Raw genomic sequence first — 19,009 nt, 5'->3', positions numbered from 1 at the left:
TATGATCTTGCAATAGAACTCTCATATGTCAATACATGTGGGAGAGTAGGCAACACTAATTGTCGCATGCATACACCCTGGGGATGGGCAGGGGGAGTTTAAAAAAAAAGAAGAAAAAAAAATCTTATAGTTTTTTTGAGGGGAACCGAATCACCATTTTTGATCTCCTGAAGCTGGCAATGCTGATTACCAAACCTCAAACCCAACAGAAGTTTTCTCATGGTTTACTTTTAGTCCAAATAGAAACAAAGGCCTTGTCTACACTGGCAAGTTTCCACGCAATAAAGCAGCTTTCTGCACTGTAACTCCCGAGGTGTACGCTGCAAACCATTTAGTGTGCAGAAACGGCGCACTTGCAGTGCTGTAAACAAACAAAGAAAACCCACCACAAAACCACCACACCCACCACCCCAATGAGAGGCGTACAGCTTTCTGTGCCGGGGGCACAGGGTCGCGGTGCCAGTGTAGACACCCTGGTCGATTACAGTGCTGTGATTGGCCTCCGAGAGGTGTCCCACAATGCCTATTTTCGCCTCTCTGGTCATCAGTTTGAAATCTACTGCCCTGTCCTCAGGTGACCAACCGTCATCCCCACCCTGTAAATTCCTTTGGAATTTTGAAAGTCCCCTTTCTGTTTGCTTGGTGACACATGCAGTGATCTCAGCACATCTTTCCAAGTACCGTCCCTGACAGATCCTTAAATGGCCCCCTCAAGGGTTGAGCTCACTTGGAGCAATGGTGAGCTACTGGACCTCCTCAGCATTTGGGTAGAGGAGGCTGTCCAGTCCCAGCTGCGCTCCAGCAATAGGAATTATACTTATGGACAGATTTCACGATGCATGATGGAAAGGGACCATGACCAGGACACACTGCAGTGAAAAGTCAAAGTGAAGGAGCTGCGGGACACCTACCACAAGGCGCGGGAGGCAAACCGCCACTCCGGTGCTGTGCCCACGAGCTACTGGTTCTACAAAGAGCTGGATACGATATTCGGCAGCAACCCCACAAAGGCCACTGTGGATACTTTGGTGGCTCGCATGCCAATTGAGAGTGGACCGAGCCAGGAGGAGGAAATCTTGGATGAGAATGTGGAGGGGGACCCAGAAGTAGAGGACAATTCAGAGGTCAGAGATGCATGTAGCCAGGAGCTCTTTCCAACCCCAGAGGAGGCTAGCCAGTCACAGATGCCGGATCTTGGCAAAGCACAAACAGGAGAGGAAGCCCCTGGTAAGTGGATTTAATTTTGGGAATCGCAGAAGCGAGTTTTTGGGGGCAGGAGAGTTGCAGAAAGTAGGCTGTTGATTGACTCCCTCACTTCATGGGAATCTGCCTCAGATCTCCAGGAAACTTTCATGAAGACACTGGGCAAGCCGCTGCCGCAGGTTCTTTGGCAGAGCTGCTTTACCATTAATAGGGCAAGAAACAACTTTCCTGCGCCCTTCTGCCATCACGGGGGGGGTGGGAGGGGGGAAGGAGAGAATCATTGCTGCACACATGCAAGCTGCAATAAGGGCTGGGGCAGAAGCTGCAGTCTCAGAGAAGACACTTCCTTGATTCCCTGCTCACCCTCAGCAGCAAGGTATCGTCCATAATCAATACAGCCTGTGGAAAATGTGGACACAAGAATGATTATTAGTACCCCACTACAGTGCTGGCTCTCCCCAACAGCCAAGTGATCAGTGTACAGTAGGGTCCGGGAACACTGATTTACTCTGCAGCTACTCACCATTTTGGGGGTCCTATGGCTCATGTGTGCTTGCCTGGGGTCAGCTAGTTAGTGACAGCTGTGTGAGTGCTGGCTGTGTTTTAAAGTACTGAATCAGTGTTCTCTGTGTTGTAAACAATACTGTTTCTATAAAATGTTGCATTTAAACTTCACAGAGATGACCTTGGGAGGCCAACCTCCCTTATCGGCGGCAGAACAGCTGCACAGAATTAGAAAGCGGCCACAAAGAACTAAGAAAAAAAAAACAGGAGTACTTGTGGCACCTTAAAGACTAACAAATTTATTTTAGCATGAGCTTTCGTGAGCTAAAGCTAAAGCTCACTTCTTCGGATGCATAGAACTAAGGACTTTCTCTGTGAGGTTCTGATGCACTCCGTCACTGAAAACAGGAATTGAAGGAGTGGCAGGACTGCGAGAAGAGGGACCGAATGGCGAATGCAGCACACCAGAAGGAAGCCACAGAGCGGCTCTTAAACGTTATGGAATGACAAGTGGACACAGTCCAGGTGATACTAGCTCTTCAAACTGAGCAGCTCCGCGCCCGCCCTCCCCTGCAGCCGCTGTCACAAAACACTTTCCCATGCACCCACCCACACACACCGCCAACACGTTATCATCAACATCCTGGCTCCAGTCTCTACCCCGCAGCATTCCACTCCTCCCACCTCACAGTCCAGCAGTGTGGACTCCCACTACCCACTGCACTGAACACCCATCCCTCTTCAGTTTGGCCCTGCTGAAGTACAGTACCCGTTGCATTGTGCTCCAAAGGAGAAGGCTGGACATACACAAATCTGTAGCTGTCCCAGGACCCCTCCTCCTCTGGAGACCTTCCCTTCCCCCATACCTCTCCCTGCTGATACATTTTTGTTGTTCGATTCTCTCTTCTGGTTGAGGTCTTTTAATAAAGCAATCTTTACTCTATTAAAGTGAAAGCAAGAAAAGCACTGCAAAGCAACATGAAATTATGTTAAACCCCCTTACTGCATCATGTGCACCAGTCACCTCTTAGCATTACAAGCACTGCAATCTCAAGCACAGCAGCAAGTATTAGTGGCTTTCAGCTTCAAATTGCTGCCTCAAGGCATCCCTGATCCTTATGGCCTTACACTGTGGTCCTCTAATAGCCCTAGTCTCTGGCTGTTCAAACTCAACCTTCAGGCGCGGAGCCTCTGCAGTCCAGCCCTGAGCGAAGCTTTCATCCTTCCCATCACAAATATTATGGAGTATACAGCACATGTATATACGCATAGGAATATTGCCATTGGCCAGGTCCAGCTTCCCATACAGTCAGTGCCAGCGGGCTTTTAAACAGCCAAAAGCAGAGTCATTCTGCCCTTGCCCAGCCTGGTGTTGAACTGCTCCTTGCTGCTGTCAAGGCGCCATGTGTATGGCTTCATAAGCCACGGCATTAAGGAGTAGGCGGGTACTCCCAGGATCACAATCGGCATCTCAACTTCGCCAACAGTGATCTTCTGGTCCTGGAAGAAAGTCCCTGCTTGCAGTTTCCTGAACATGCCAGTGTTCCGAAAGATGCCTGAGTCATGCACCTTTCCGGATCAGCCTGCGTTAATATCTGTGAAACGTCGACAGTGATCCACAGGCACCTTGAGAAATACCCCTTCCGATTAATGTACTCGGTGGCTATGTGGCCTGATGTTAGAATTGGAATATGCATGTCATCTATCGTCTCTCCATAGTTAGGGAAGCCCATTTGCAAAGCCATCCACGCATGTTGCCCAGAGTCAGTGTCTTTCGGAGCAGAATGCAATGAATGGCCCTGCACACTACCATCAACACAAGTCCAATGGTAGACTTTCCCATGCCGAACTGGTTAGCGACCAATCAGTAGCAGTCTGGAGTAACCAGCTTCCACAGTGCAATTGCCACATGCTTCTCCAATGGCAGGGCAGCTCTCATTCTCGTGTCCTTGCGTCGCAGGGCTGGGGTGAGCTCATCACACAGTCCCATGAATGTGGCTTTCCTCATCCAAAAGTTCTGCAGCCACTGCTTGTCATCCCAGACGTGCATGACAATGTGATCCCACCTCTCAGTGCTTGTTTCCTGAGCCCAAAAGCGGCATTCCACTGTGGTCAGCACCTCTGAATGCCACAAGGAATCTCATGTCGTAGCTACTACCGGTGACAAGATCAATGTCGCACTCCTCTTGCTTTTGTACTTTAAGAAGTAACTCCCCTGCCACTCATGACGTGTTAGTTGGAGCGAGCAGTATACTGGAAGGGGGAGGGATAGCTCAGTGGTTTGAGCATTAGCCTGCCAAACCCAGGGTTGTGAGCTCAACCCTTGAGGGGGCCATTTAAGGATCTGTCAGGGACGGTACTTGGTCCTGCTGTGAAGGCAGGGGACTGGACTCAATGATCTTTCAAGGTCCCTTCCAGCTCTATGAGATTGGTCTGCAGGAATGGATTTTTAATATGGAGATATACCTAAGAGGCAGAGTGCATAGCACTCAAACCATTGAAAGATGGTGCCAAATGTGGACAGAATCCCAGGGCATTGGGACAGGACCCAGGATGCCCTGTGACCCCCTTCCCACAACTCTTAGCGGCAGAAGAGGAAAAGATGCTTTGTGGAATAGCTCCCCAGAGTGCACTGCTCCAAATACCACCACAAGTGCAAACATGCTATTGCACAGGCAGCTGACAGTGTGAACACACAACCGTTTCCCTTCAGCAGTCTCTGAGCAAGACTGTAACTCTGCCAGTGTAGACCAGCCCAAAACATTATTTGAAAGTGAAACTCAATTTGTTCATCTTGAGAACCGCAAGGCAGAAACTAAGCTCTGGTTCTGTAATCAGGACTCAAGTGGTCCCAATTTGGGGCCTAAAAAACAAAGTAGTAAAAATGATTTAAAAAAATTTTTTTTTCAGTTTTAACATTCTGTTGTGATATTAGTAACTGGTAAAAAAAAATCTACTTGGCTGCAATAAGGTACAAGAATGTTAAAGTTGTAACCATGTCCCTTTAGGAAACAGGTTCCAAATTATATTACAATCAATAGTTCCATTAGAAAGCCATTAAAGCAACAGAACACAGAACTTTATGCAAGCACAAAGATTCACAAACTTTTTCATGTGTTTCAATTGTTGCTATGAAAGAGTTCATTGGATGTTTCAGAGATGCCACAATCTGAATAAACATAATGACTGAACAATCACATCACCCTGAGAGATAGTCAACATTCTGAAGACAAGTACAGTAACCCCTCACTTAAAGTCACAGAATATCAGGGTTGCCGTCTTGGTTAATGTTGTTGCTTCGCTGATCAATTAGGGAACATGCTTGTTTAAAGTTGTGCAATGCTCCCTTCTAACGTTGTTTGGCAGCCGCCTACTTTGTCCACTGCTTGCAGGAAGAGCAGCCCATTGCAGCTAGCTGGTGGGGGCTTGGAACCAGGGTGGACTGGTAGCTCCCCGTGCAGCAGCTGCCCAGCAGGCTAGCAATTGCATCTGTCCCTCCCCCCACTGCCATGTGTTGTTCCTGCCCTCTGCCTTGGAGCTGCTCCCCAAGACTCCTGCTTGCTGTGCGGGGGTAGGGAGAGGGAGGAAGAAGAGGGGGACTGATGTCACTTAGCACTAAATTTGGCTGGGTCAGGCTCTTTCTCCACTTTCATTACACAGTCAGGCTATTGGTCACTGTTCTCTGCTGGATTATTACTGGGAGTATTCACACAACAACAAACATACCCCACCATTTTAATCTGTGTCCTGACTAGTGCAGTAAATTTTCTTTGGCAGTGTGGAAGAAAGAGAACCAAGTGCCATAGTAGTCTATGTACGTACAAGATTTTAAATTTAAAAACAGTAATTTTTTTGTGCCCCAAAATCTTACATAACTTTCTGACCCAATCACTAAACTCAGTTTTCTTGGGTTTCCACTTTTTTTGGAATCTGCCTCAAGCTGCAAAGAGAGGATCAGCAAGGGAGGCCACCTAGTTCTAGGTGTGACATAAGCAAGGAAAGTCCAAGTGCCTCTTATGAACCCTTTGGGGAAAAAAGCAGGGTTCCGTTTGTTCAGTTTCTGGAGTAAGAAGCTGATTTGATTTTAACAGCAATGCCTTGCATTCTCCCCAAGAGGCAGGAAAGATCATGTATTTTTAATACAGAGCAAGGTCTGTTGTACGTTCCTTGCCAAGCAAGATTGTTCCAGATATACTGTTGGACTGTTTAGGCAATGCCCTAAAGTAGGGATGCTTGTTGGAGCTCTGGAACCAGTACAGATTCTAGTTTTGTTCACCACTACTCAGTGGGTGGGCTGGTTTTGTAGCTGTGGGCCGTTTGTTGAAGTCTGAGAGAGATCATGCTAACATATTTGATTCTTCTTCTTGATATCTACCAGAGGCTCCCCGGTAATCTCAGCTCCATTACTATTCACAGCTTAGTACATTTTAGACTGTTGATATGCAAAGTCTGGGCCTAATCTTGTATTCATTGGGCATCCACAAGTCTGAAGGAAGTCACTGGGTGCCCAGGAACATTAATGTAGGCCATAAAGTCTTAGCATTTGACAGTTTTCCTTGCAAGTAACCCTGAATATTTATATGTATTTAAAATTAATTTCACACAAACTATATGGTAATGATTCCAACCCAAGGTTAAATTGAACTGACATGAGGAAAAGAAATGTATCCTATTAAAAGTTCATTAAATATACTCTTACTTTGTATGTTTTTGGGTCAGCATTTATTAAGTTAATATTGAGAGAAAAATGAAAGGTTTGGAAACTTATGAAAACGTTACTAGATACAGGTTTATTGTTTCCTGTCAGTATTCTAGCAGGCAGCTGGAATTTAAAAAAATGTTTTAGTTCAGAGTTTCAAAAATACACTGTCCCCGCACACCACAATTCTTCACTTACCCTGTCGATGTTAAAAAAAAATGAGTAACTATGACATCATAATTACATTCTTTACAGTGAATGTCAAATGCACCAACCAACACAGCTTCAAATATAATATAGATACACTAAACTTACCGACAGATATCCAGATATATAGAGAGACCTCAACTTGAAATCTAAACAGGTTTTTTTAAATGAAAGAGTTCAGAGTAATGTCAGGCACTGTTCCCAATGTCCCCAGCTCCAATTTGTGGTTTTACCATTTCATTAACCCCCATCTTTTCAAATGCTTCCTCTGGCCATATTGGTGTGTGAAAGGCCCACAAACAGTGGAAATGGAACAACTATGAGGACCTGGAGATGCCAGGTCCAACAGTGATACATTTGAATATGCTGAACTTATGAAGCCTCTCCTAATAATTATTTTCTAAGGTCGAAATCTTGCCTTTGGTTATGAGCACCCAACTCCCAATTAATGGAATTGTGCTTGTGTATAACTATGGGCAGAATCTGGCTCACGGTCAAGTCTTAATTATTTTTAATTTACTTATTTTTTCTGAACTATTAGAGTAAACCCCAGTGGGCCCCTTTACATCATTAAGTGTAGTAAAATAATAAGTTCTCTTAAGCACGGTGTAATAAAATAAGATTCCTCTATTGACAACTTGGTAGGACTAGTTCCTAGCAACGTAACTTAAAAATGCTATCCCATTTATTTATATATAGTCTCTGTCAGGAATCAGGGCCTGCTGCAGCCCCAGTTCCTGGACAAATTTAACCAGTGCAGCTGGCCTGTAGTAGGCGGCCTGATTTGTGGAGGTCCTGTTCCTGGCTACCAACTGCTGCTCTAACCACTAGACATGACCACCCATGTCTGGTCTCTGACAGTCTCATTAAAACCACAAATCTCTATTTTATTAATGTTAGTTTGTAAATTATCACTTCAATTTTTTAAATCATGAAACTAGACAGCTCAGCATTTAGAGAATTAGATCCTTATATCAGGTACACCACTGACAATCTACTGGATGTCCACTAGCGTCAATGGAATTACTGCGGATATTCTCCAGTGTCAGAAGAGATGGAAATATGGCAAGACACTCAAATTATAATTTTATTCCTACTGGCTAGAAGACAGAATTATTAAACCAATCCGGTGAATAAAAGGTTGCCAAGAAACACTGAGCTGAAACTTTAGTACCATCTTTAACAACACATACACCCCCCCCCCCCCTCTCTCTCTCTCTCTGGAAGAAAACATTTTAAAGGTTGCTTCTCACCTAGGATCCAAAGCACCCCTTGAGAGATAGCTAGGTGAGGAGAGCAGGAAGAATTGCTTATTGTGGGTGATAATAAAAGCCCACTATGCAGAGCGGGGCTCTGCAGCTTTGGAGGGGATGCAATGGTGCTCAGATGTAGGCACACTGCATTACTGTGTAGGAACCCCACAGACCTAAGTGTAGGGGTTAATGCTTCTAAAAAGTATTAATTTCTGCTCCCTGTTTATCCTCAAACAGGCATTGTTGTGCCAACACCAATTGAAGAGTCTTGTGACCTGGCAATAAAGCAGCCCCCACCCACTTTTTTTCTTTATTATTTGTATCATCACAGCCCTTTCCCCCCCTTCAGTCTCCACAATTTATTAGAGCTAGAAACACTGGGTCTGATTCTCTGCTACCTTAAAACCTGTACTGTCATGTACCCCTGTGTAAAAATGTGTAAAAGCACTACTAAATCACAACAGTGCAGTGTTTTACACTCAAGTCACACTGGTGCAAATGGCAAAACAAGGTAGTGAAGAATTAGGCTCTATGTTTCCAGCTTCTCATTTTGTCCCTTCCCCATGAAGGGAGCACATGATTAAGTCAACACTAGAAGGCTGTTTCTTGGGCCCTCCTCCATCCCCTTTCCATGGTTTTTTTCTGCATAAGGGTAAAATATCTCCCTCAACAGGAAAAAAGCAGAGATAAAGCTCATCCATGCTCAGCAACTAACCTGGAAAGTCAAACAGCATGCACCCAGCCAGGCATTACTTGCCCGTACAAAACTTATCTGGGAAAAGAAGAAAGTGAGCCACGTTGGACTCAGAAATGCAGTTCTTGTTTCTAGCACAGACTGCTCAGGACAACAAGAAGAAGTGTAACGAGCGCACAAGCTGGAACTGAAGATTTGAACGGGGGGCCACGTCTGCTCCGTAATGGAATCGAGCAAGAGGAGTCGATTAGGACTTGGTTTTGCACAAGTGTTGAAGTCTGATAAGAATAAAATCTCTCTCTCCACATCTGTATACACACACCTACCCCTGCCCATAGAGCCGCTAGGACTCGGGGGGCGGGGGGCAGCCCTGAGGCGGCTGCTGCTGCTCAGCACTCGCACAGGGATCGACTTCTTCACATCGCGGGGCGGACAGTAACCAACCTGCTGCCAAGCGCGCACGTTCGTTACCATCGACGGGCCAGGCGGCGCCCCCAGCTGCCCAGCACCAACACCGCCTCCGGGTTCACGGAGAGCTGCGAGCGGCGCCTACGTGGCCGCCGGGGTGACAAAGTCCCACCGCAGCAGCAGCAGCAGGAGCCGCCGCCCGACGCGGCGCTTGGCCGCAAGGCAGCGAGCTGCTGCGCGCTCCGCTCGGCCCGGGCCCGGGCTGCTGGCGGGGCCGGGCCAAAGCCACGTAACGCCGGGGCCCGGGGGGAGCGCGGGGCTCTGGCCTTGGCGAGGGCGGCAGGCGCTGGGCCCCGCGCAACCCCCCGGCCCCGACCCCGACCCCGACCCCCAAGCGCCGCGAGGCTCCCGCGGCCGGGGCGGGGGCCGGGGCGTGCGGGGGCGGGGGGGGGCAGTACCGGCAGGGGGGTGTCCGGCCCGAGTCTCGGCTCGCTCCTGGTCAGGCGAAGACATCGCGCTCGGCGCCCCGCGTCCGGATGCGCAGGGCCGGGGAGTGGCTGCCTCGGGCCCCGCCCCCAGGCTCCGCCCGCGCTGCCAACGTGGCCGGGCGCTGATGTCAGGACGCCCGGCCCCAGCAGCGCCAGGCGAGGCGAGGGGCGGGACCCGCTGGGGCGCCCGCCCGCGGGACCCTCCCCCGAGCCCTCCTGCAGGCTCCGGCGCCGGGGCGGAGCGGGGGCCGGGGGCCAGTGTGAGGAGGCGGGTTACACTGAAAAGGAGCTTAAAAAAAAAATCCAAAGCAGAACTACACCCAGTACATCTGCTCCTGTGCCCGAACCGCTGCCCCCGACTGTTACATGCGATTAACCAATTGGCGGGTAGTAGGGGGCAGGGTGTTTTCCCTCTGGAGATTACACAGCAGGAGGGACGGGTTTGATCCAAGCATGTGGGCTACACTGTGTAGAGGGATCAAGTCAGATCTACATTTTTGTAATTGGATGTGCTGCCCACTCCCCAGCAGGAGCTCAAGGGCCAGATTAAAATGTCTGAAGGGCTGGATGTGGCCCCCGGGCCGTAGTTTGCCCACCCTGCTAGAGACAGTACAGTGACAGAAGTAATTTTTCCATTACTGTAGTAAGTCTACCCCCCTTGAGAGGCATTAAACAAGGTTGACTGGAAGAATTTCTTTCACCTAGCTGCAACTACGGTGGGGTTAGGTTGACCTAACTACATTGCAGAGGATGAGACTTTCCACAGCCCTCAGCAATGTAGCTAGGTCAACCTAGATTGCACCCAGCCTAAGTGATTTTCCCAGGGCAACACAGGAAGCCTGTGGCAGAGCAGGGACTGAACTCAGGAACTAAACCTGAGTCAGGGCCTTATCCCAGTACTTAAATCAACTTTCTGTGCACAGAACTTCCTTCCAAAGACAGGAGGCAAGCACATTTTGTTCTGAAGCCCTCCCCTGTTTGATGCCAAGGCCATGAAGCTGCCCCAATCTGTCTGCGACTTTCAATTAAATTGGAATTTTTCACAATTTTCGTTTCCCCCCACCCACTTCTTTAACAGTGATCTTTTTGCCAGTGTCAAATGTTAGCCATATATCAACATTAATTGCTTTGCTAAACAACTGTTCTGGCCACTCCATTTTTCCCCCTTCTGACATGTAATATGAATAGGCTTAAAAGGATTACATTTATCAACCAACATCAATTTCACTATACTCAAACAAAATATATTTCCATTGCCTATCAGCAAATTTCTCAAGCAGATTTTTTCCTTCTTACTTTGATAACTGAACTTAGTTTGATTCAATCACATGTTAAAATATACAATGTGTTTTAACAGTTATAAAGCTTTAACTAGTTGAATCTCACCATTTACAGTCATTAAATTGTTGTCAGGTCCCCTGCCATCAGTTGTGAACATTTAAAATAAATAGAAATAATTGTTATTTCTAAACATCTAATTTTAAGGCCAGAAGGGACCATCATGATCATTAGTCTGATCTCCTACACAATGCAGGCCACAAAACCCACGCACAGCTGTAATAGGTCCAGAACCTCTTGCTGAGTTATTGAAGTCCACAAATCTTGATTTCATGACCAAGTTAGTGAATCCACCATTTCCTCTAGTTTCAATCCAGCAGGTGACCAGTGCCCCACTGGGGGTGGGGTGGGGGGGGTCAGATTGTCAGAGACCTTGGGAATATTCTTTCCCCAACCCCAAATATGGCAATCATTTAGACCTTGAGCATGTGGGCAAAACCCACCAGCCAGACACCTGTAAAAGACTATAGTAATGCTCATGTCTCATCTCCAGCTGTTGTAGATGTTTGCTAATAGCAGTCATGGACTGGCCATATGCCAGCATAGGGCATCTCATCATACCATCCCCTCCATAAACTTATCAAGTTCAGTCCTAAAACCAGTTACATTTTTTTGCACCCTCTACTCCCCTTGGAAGGCTATTCCAGAACTTGACTGCTCTGGTGGTTAGAAAAATGTGTCTAATTTCAAGCCTAGATTTATTGATGGCCAGTTTATATCCATTTGTTTTTGTGCCAACATTAAATAACTCTTCTCCCGCCCTGGTGTTTAGCCCTCTGTTGTATTTAGCGATCAGTCATATCTCCCCTCATCCTTCATTTTGATATGTTAGGCAAGCCAAGCTCCTCAAGTCTCCTCATGTAAGGTAATTTCTCCATTCCTCTTATCCTAGTAGCCATTCTCTGCCCCTGTTCCAGTCTTAATTAATCTTACTTAAACATGGGAAACCAGAGTTGCACACACTATTCCAAATGAGGTCTCACCAGTGCTTTGTATAATGGTAATAACACTTTCCCAGTAGAGATAGTGAATAGCTCACCTGATGCACCCATGAATTGCAATAGCCTTTTTCACAGCTACATCAGACTGACAGCTCAGAGTCATCCTGTTATTGACCAATGCACCCAGGTCTTTCTCCTCCTGTCACTTCCAGCTGATAGCTCCCCAGTTTATAGAAAAAAAGGTAATCCCTTTGTGCATTACCTTGCGCTGTTAAATTTCATCCCATTTCTATTACTCCAGTTTTCAAGGTTGTCCAATCTTCTTGTATGATATTCTGGTCCTGTTCTGTATTGGCAATATCTCCCAACATAGTCATCTGCACATTTTATTAGCACACTTCCACTTTTTGTGGAAAGGCCATTAGTGACACTGATTGGTCCCCAAGATTGATCCTTGAGGATCTGCACTAGTAACCTCCTTCCAGCCTGACAGTTCACCTTTCAGCATGACCCAGTGTAGCCTCCCCTTTAACCAGTTCTTTACCCATTTTTCAATACTCACATTAATCCTCATTTTCTCCAATTTAAAAATTCCCCCATGTGGAACTGTATCAAATGCTTTACTGAAATCCAGGTATATTAGATCTACAGGCATTTCCTTTGTCTAGGAAGTCAGTTATCTTCTCAAAAGATAGATATTATCCAGCAAGAAAAAAAAATTGAATTCTGCCAAGCCAAAATTATAAAATACTGTTTTTCTTCATTTGGTATGATCATTATTGCAGTCCAGCTTTAATATCATGTTTGGATAGCATGCAGCCTAAGCCTTTATGGAATTGTACACAATTTTACTGTAACATAGTTATGTGATTCTGAATCACGTGTCTGTATAATTCAAATATTGCCTTTCATTAATATCTATTACCAATTCACAGCTCTGGCTTTATTTTGTTCTGCCAAACCACACACGTTCTTCTAGGACAGGGGCGGGCAAACCTTTTGGCCTGAGGGCCACATCTGGGTAGGGAAACTGTATGGTGAGCCAAAAATGCTCACGAAATTGGGGGTTGGGGTGCGGGAGGGGCCAGAAATGAGGAGTTCAGAATGCAGGAGGGGGCTCCGGGCAGGGGCAGAGGATTGCAGTGGCAGGGAGGGGAGGATGAGGGCTCTGGGGTGCAGAAGGGTTGGACTGAGGGGTTCAGAGGGTAGAAGTGGGATCAGGGCTGCTCCCAGAAGCAGCAGCAGCAGCAGCATCTCCCCCGCCTCTGGCTCCTACACAGAGGCACAGCCAGGCAGCTCTGTGCACTGCCCTGTCTGCAGGCACTGCCCCTGCAGGGGCGGTGCTTGGGGCAGGGCAGTGTGTGGAGTCCCCTTTCTGCCCCATGCATAGGAGCCAGAGGGGGGACATGCTGCTGCTTCCAGAAGCTGCGTGGACCCATAGCACACATAGAATGGGGCAAGCCCCAGACCCCCCACTCCCCAGCAGGAGCTCAAGGGCCAGATTAAAATGTCTGAAGGGCTGAATGCGTCCCCTGAGCCGTAGTTTGCCCACCTCTGTTCTAGGAAGGGATATACACAATGCTTACCTTGCTTACTTTTCCCTTGAAGACAGAGTGCTGATGTAATCAGTTTTAAGAGTGATTTTTCAAATATTTGTGTTTTTGAAAAAAGAAAATATGCATTGTATTAATTTTAACATTTTGCTCAATGATATTACCAGTATCAGGACAAAAGATTACAAAATACTGTTTTCTTTTCACATTTTGACAAAGGGAAAGGCCAGCACTTGACCAAAAGGTAAATGTATACTAGTTACAAATGCAATTAAAAACACAACACATGTATCATTAAAGTTATATCACAAATGATTTCATACATCCATGTGAAACCACATTTCTAACAATAAACATGGTCACTGTTCATGAAAGAACAAAAGGTTAATAATGATAAAAAAGTTGTCTACAACATTTTACTTGGGAAAGAAAATACAAATACACTATACTAAAGTTTAGGTTTTGGCCACTATGCAGATCCAAATGCATACTTATAGTTTTTTTTTTTTTATTATTTTTTTTTTAAAAAGTGTGTGTGGGGGGGGGAGGGGGTGTTAACATGGTTAAAACAAGCTACTGGAGACCTGGGGTTCTATTCCTGTCTCTGCCACTTATCTTGTGTATGACCTTGGGCAAGTAGTCACTTTATTTCTCTGGGCCTCTGCTTCCCCTCTCACCATGTGTCTTGTTTATTTAGAAGTCAGGGGTTCTCAGACTTCTTTGCACCACGACTCCCTTCTGACAACAAAAATTGTTACACGACCCCAGGAGGGGGGACCGAAGCCTGAGCCCTGCCACTCAGGCAGGGAGGCCAGGGCCAAAACCAGAGGCCCTCTGCTCTGGGGGAAGGGGAGGGCACGCTAGAAGAAAGGGGGGCAAAGTTGAATCCCAAGGGCTTCAGCCCCAGGCAGGAGGCCTGTAATCTGGGGGTCATCACCCCCCCCACACACACACACACAGCTGAAGCCTTTGGCCCCAGGCAATGAGGCTCAGTCTTCGGCCCAGCAAGGCTGATGCCAGCCCTTGGCGACCCCATTTTAATGGGGTCATGACCCACTTTGGGGTCCTGACCCAGTCTGAGAACTGCTAATTTTGATTATAAAAGCTTTTCAAGACTGGGACTGTTTCTTAGTATAGGCAGAACTGATAGCACTGCCTATTAAGATTGCCTGACAGTTCACATGGAAAGAACCTGTTCTCAGTCACTTATAACTTTTCCAAATTAACTGTTTGGGTTGAAGTTTTCCATTCCAGGTGTCTGCCTCAGGCTGAATTTCTTTGAAAGTTTCAGACAAGACAGTTCAGCTATGTCCAAGAATGGTTTAACAGTTTACCATATTAAAAAGATTGTGAGCTTTTCTTTGAGAAGCTGTAATCCCTCCCACCCCCCTCCAATGCCTTGGGGCAAACACTTAAAATTTGGCAAGGGCAGCATTTGTGTCAGGATGTGCCTTTTGCCGTCCTCTTGAGGAACTACCCAAATTTGGTCAATGTAAGGCTTTGAACAACAATAAAAAATTAACACGTTGTGAAGCTCCAACAAGTCTCTTCACAACTTGGGTTGGTTGTTCCTCCCCACCCCCGCAGCAAATGGTTTATTTTCCCCCAAAAAGCAGTATCAGTCAACCTAAAATAGTTCATGGATTTTCAGATTTGCCAAACAGCTTTAATCAAACAAATCAAAACAGTTAGGTGAATTCAGAAGAAACTTTTCATTTCAAGCTGACTCCATTTTTTGTTTTAATTTTGACAAGCAAAGGAAGACTAGATTAATAAAACACAGGGTGGAGAGGAGGGGAGAAGGAGAACCTCCCTTCTAAGATTTAGACCAATGTTTAGTCTATGACCCATTTTGTTTCAACCCATCTTGAAATTAATTTTTGGTTTGACCCAAAATTAATGTTTTTATAACTACCAGTGAACCAAAAAACAGACCATTATTCACCCAACTGTGTTAGTGACTAAACTTTCTGAAGATTATGATCTGCAATGAACATGCTTCAGCCCAGGGACACAGGTGCCAAAGAGGTCAAATGGCACTGGAGCCAAAAGCAAGGAAACTGTCTCCCCCTGTGCTCTCAATCTTCCCACTGGTTGGCCACAGCAGCATGGACTAGGAAGCCTTCTGAATTTAATGCAGAGGGACCAGACCAGACCGGGACAGGGAGGACAGATTAAGAGGAGTAGTGGTGAGCAAGCTGCAGGGAGTGGGGAGAGATTTTATGAGGATCCAGGATGACAATTAGGACTAGCTGTACAAAAACTGGGACAGGGAACAGAGGTGTAATGAGATGGGAAGAGGAACCAGTGGAGGGTGGGTGACTGTGAGGATGGAGAGAAAGATCAGACAAGGAGCTGGGAAGGGAAGACTGGGACTCTGATGGGAAGCCGAAGAGTGGAGATTGGAGCCAGACTACGACAAGGCCAGGATGAAGGGGATGGGGCAGAAGGGTCGGTGACCACGAGAGAACACTCCCCTCCAGAGCTGAGAATGGAACCTAAGATTCTAGAACAAGGGGTGGCCAAACTGAAGCTCATGAGCTGCATGCTGCATTTTTTTTAAAGTACAGTTAAAGTGCAGCTTGCAGAGCCCATCACCCTCCATTCTTTGCCTACGAGACCCCAGGGTTGTGGGGGGCGGGGAGAGAAAGGGAAGCTCGGGGGCACAATTTAAAGCTTCACGCCCCTCAACAGCTTGAGTAGTGCCCTCCAGGCACACACACGTACCCTCAGTGACCCTTCCCTGCAGCTCGCAGCTGTTTGCCACTGCCTCTCCCCATGGCCACGGCTCCCAGCTTGCCAGCTCCAGCAGCTGCCACGCAGAGAGGGGGTCCAGCAGGACTGGAGCAGGGCCAGCAAACCCTGCAAAAATCCTCGGGGGAGGGGAGAGAGAATCAGTCATGACCACATGTGTCCCTCTGGCTTCTGCCCAGCAGGAAGGGGTGATGTCTCAGGGCTTCAGCCCTGCAGGATGTGCTACTGGGGCTTGGCACTTCAGCAGGAGCAGGGCTGAAGCCCTAAGCCCAGGCAGGCACCTCCTGCAGGTCTAAAACCCTGAGACCCTCTCCCTACCTGCAGGGCTGAAGCCCAGAGTTCCGGCAGGCACGCCTCAGCTCTTGAGATTCTGAAGGTTGCCATCTGCAGCTCTAAGGGTCAGTAAGTTTTGGCTACCCCTGTTCTAGAGTCTCACCATGCCTCGATCAACAGATATCAGTGAAACTCACTAGTAGAGTGTTTCATCCTGCTTTAGTGCTGGTTCACAGAGGATAACAACAACTACTGTCATCAGTTTCTCTATTAGCTCAACTATCAAAGGTCTATGCACTGGACCCTGCTAATTAACCATGTGGGTGACAAGCAGATGCCATATAAATGGGATTTCTGGTATTTTAGTTGGCTTTTTTAATAGCTGAGATATTTACATACAACACTTCATTAAAAAAATATTAAGGTTGCAAAGCTGAGCTCTCAAAAATTAGGAAGTAGCAGAATTAAAGTTATAAGTGCAACCTTAATTTAGTCCCCTTGTGCATATGCATTATGATGCAGGCTTTAATTACATGATTACATACTATTTTCCCCATAGGACCCCTACTTCATTCAGTGTACAGAATGGACCATGCTCACTGAATAAGCAGTGATTCAATAACAGTGTTTTATCCTTGTGATGAAGTCTGCTACTCACCGCTTGGCAGCACGTCCTTTTGGTGCATCTGGAGGATTAGCTTGCTACTGTCCACACTCTGACCTGTGGTTGTGCAGACCATTACCTCAGTCTGCCACTCTGCAGTCCCTCCCCTCTTTCGCTAATCCAAAGCTGCAGCACCTCTCCTTTGGGGCTTAGCCCCTTTGGCCAAGTCATTATCATCCTCCCTTTCTAGGGTCCCATCGGATTCTCTCTCCACAAAAATCTCAGGCAATCTCTGTATCCACTACACTGGCTACCCCACTTCCCTAGTAGTCTATAGGGGAACCCAGGTCTGCCCTCTATTCTGGGTTCCAGTCTGGTGACCCTCACACCAGCTGTTGAGGTCTATATGCTCTCAGACTTTACTACTCTTTCCCTAAACTACTCCCTATACACTTGTTACAGGCTCCTAGTCTCCCAGAATGTGACTGCAGATTTCCTCACTACAAAAAGTCTTCCTAACCTCAACTCCTAGGCTTTATAGAAGCCCTGCCTGTTCCTCTCCTGGTGTACTTCATTCTCAATTATTATCATTGCCCCTTAGCTCCCCAGCAGGTGCAGCCTATGGCTAATTGGCCTCTTTGGTCACCTTAATCCCTTCAGTACTGGTGTGAGGTGAATGCCCCATCACAATCCTCATAGTTCAGCGCATGACCCCATCCTTTATTTACTGCACATTATTCAAGCCCTGCTTATTTCCTCACAGGTATTTTCTACAGGCTTTTCTCATCACTATAGCATCTGAGTGATTCACAAACAATTTGTTTTCACAATACCCCTGTGAAACACCTTATTATTCCCATTTTATAGATGGGGAACTGAGGCAAAGAGAGATTAAAGTAAAAGTTATCCACTAATTTTGGTTGCCCAGTTTGAGATGCCTAGGACCTGATTTCTCAGACTACTGTAATAGTCGCTCATAAAAATCAAATGATTTATTGGGACACTGTAAGTAACAACTCCAGTAAACACAGCCAGGACTCAAAATTTCCTCCAACCCTCCCAATTCCCACCCCCCAGCAGATACAACAACATAATATAAAACAAAAAGAACAATTTAACACTAAGATAAAGATACAGCACTATGTATTGGTGGAGGTGCTGTCTACACTGATCATTACAGTCCTTCACATTATATAGTACTGTTTATATTTAAATCACAGTTCCTATTATTGTCAGTTTGCAGTGGTGAGTGGTCAGCATTTCTGCAAATTACACTGCTCCCAGGGTCTGAAACCAAGTACCCAAAAAGTTAAGAACACAATTAATGACCCACCTATGAAAAGTTTGATTTAAGTGACTTGCCTGATATCACAAAGGAATGCTGGGACAGAGGAAGGGGTAGATTCAAGTTCAAGGTAGCATTCAACTGCCTTAACCAGGATACTGTCCTTTCTCTGCTTGCAGTCCTTTGTCTCATTCACTATACACCTTCCAACTTTTGCAACAAATAGAGGCTTTGTTTGTAGGATCCCTGCCTCATCACTACATAAGCCTGGTTCATTTCCAGAACAGATCCATCCTGAATGGCAGGGTTCTCATGGGAAAAAATAGTATGATCATGTAATTAGAGACTTAACACATATGCACAAAGGGGCTAAATTCAGGTTGCACAGGCAAAGCATGAGGGTACTAGAGCGTCTCAAAGAAACTTCAGAATTTTTTTAACATGGCAAAACAATGTTTTTTTCCCCTAATCTCATTTCAGCAAAGGCTGAAATTTTCCAAAATACACAGTCCAAGGCAGACACCCAACACTGAAAAGTTTTGCCAAACTTAAACTGTTATGGGTAAATTATAGGCAACTGAAAATTGAAAAATAATGGGAAATGTTGGGCAACCGTAATAGGCAGCACTGTTTGCTCCATATATAACTCAATAGATCAAAAATCCTCCCCTAAAATAATGAGATTTAAAAAAACAAACACATACACTTTTTTTTAAAGACTCTCTTGACTTTTAAACTCCCCTAATTTCAGGTTGAAGAGCAGGGCTGTAATTAGGGTGGGGTAAGAGGGGTAGTTGCCCCGGGC

At 46.3% G+C, this 19,009-nt stretch overlaps 1 protein-coding gene across 4 annotated transcripts in view; it reads right to left on the bottom strand.

Annotated features, from left to right (window-relative positions):
* Window positions 1-17,491, bottom strand: part of LOC123363966 (death associated protein) — an 86,208-nt gene extending 68,717 nt beyond the window's left edge. For 2 of the 4 annotated variants that reach the window (XM_045005624.1, XM_045005622.1), the window contains exon 1: window positions 9,427-9,575. In XM_045005624.1, the coding sequence (XP_044861559.1) occupies window positions 9,427-9,481 (55 nt within the window). In that variant the 5' untranslated portion in view covers window positions 9,482-9,575. Of the gene's footprint in view, window positions 1-9,426; window positions 9,576-16,973 lie in introns of those variants that run through there. The other 2 variants (XM_045005621.1, XM_045005623.1) reach the window with 2 other exon arrangements.
* Between the last annotated feature and the right edge of the window lie 1,518 nt (window positions 17,492-19,009).

Source organism: Mauremys mutica, chromosome 2 (genome assembly GCF_020497125.1).
Source record: "Mauremys mutica isolate MM-2020 ecotype Southern chromosome 2, ASM2049712v1, whole genome shotgun sequence".
Taxonomy (NCBI): domain Eukaryota; kingdom Metazoa; phylum Chordata; order Testudines; family Geoemydidae; genus Mauremys; species Mauremys mutica.
The sequence above is the reverse complement of the archived record's forward strand: the minus strand, read 5'-3'. Positions and strand labels throughout refer to the sequence as shown.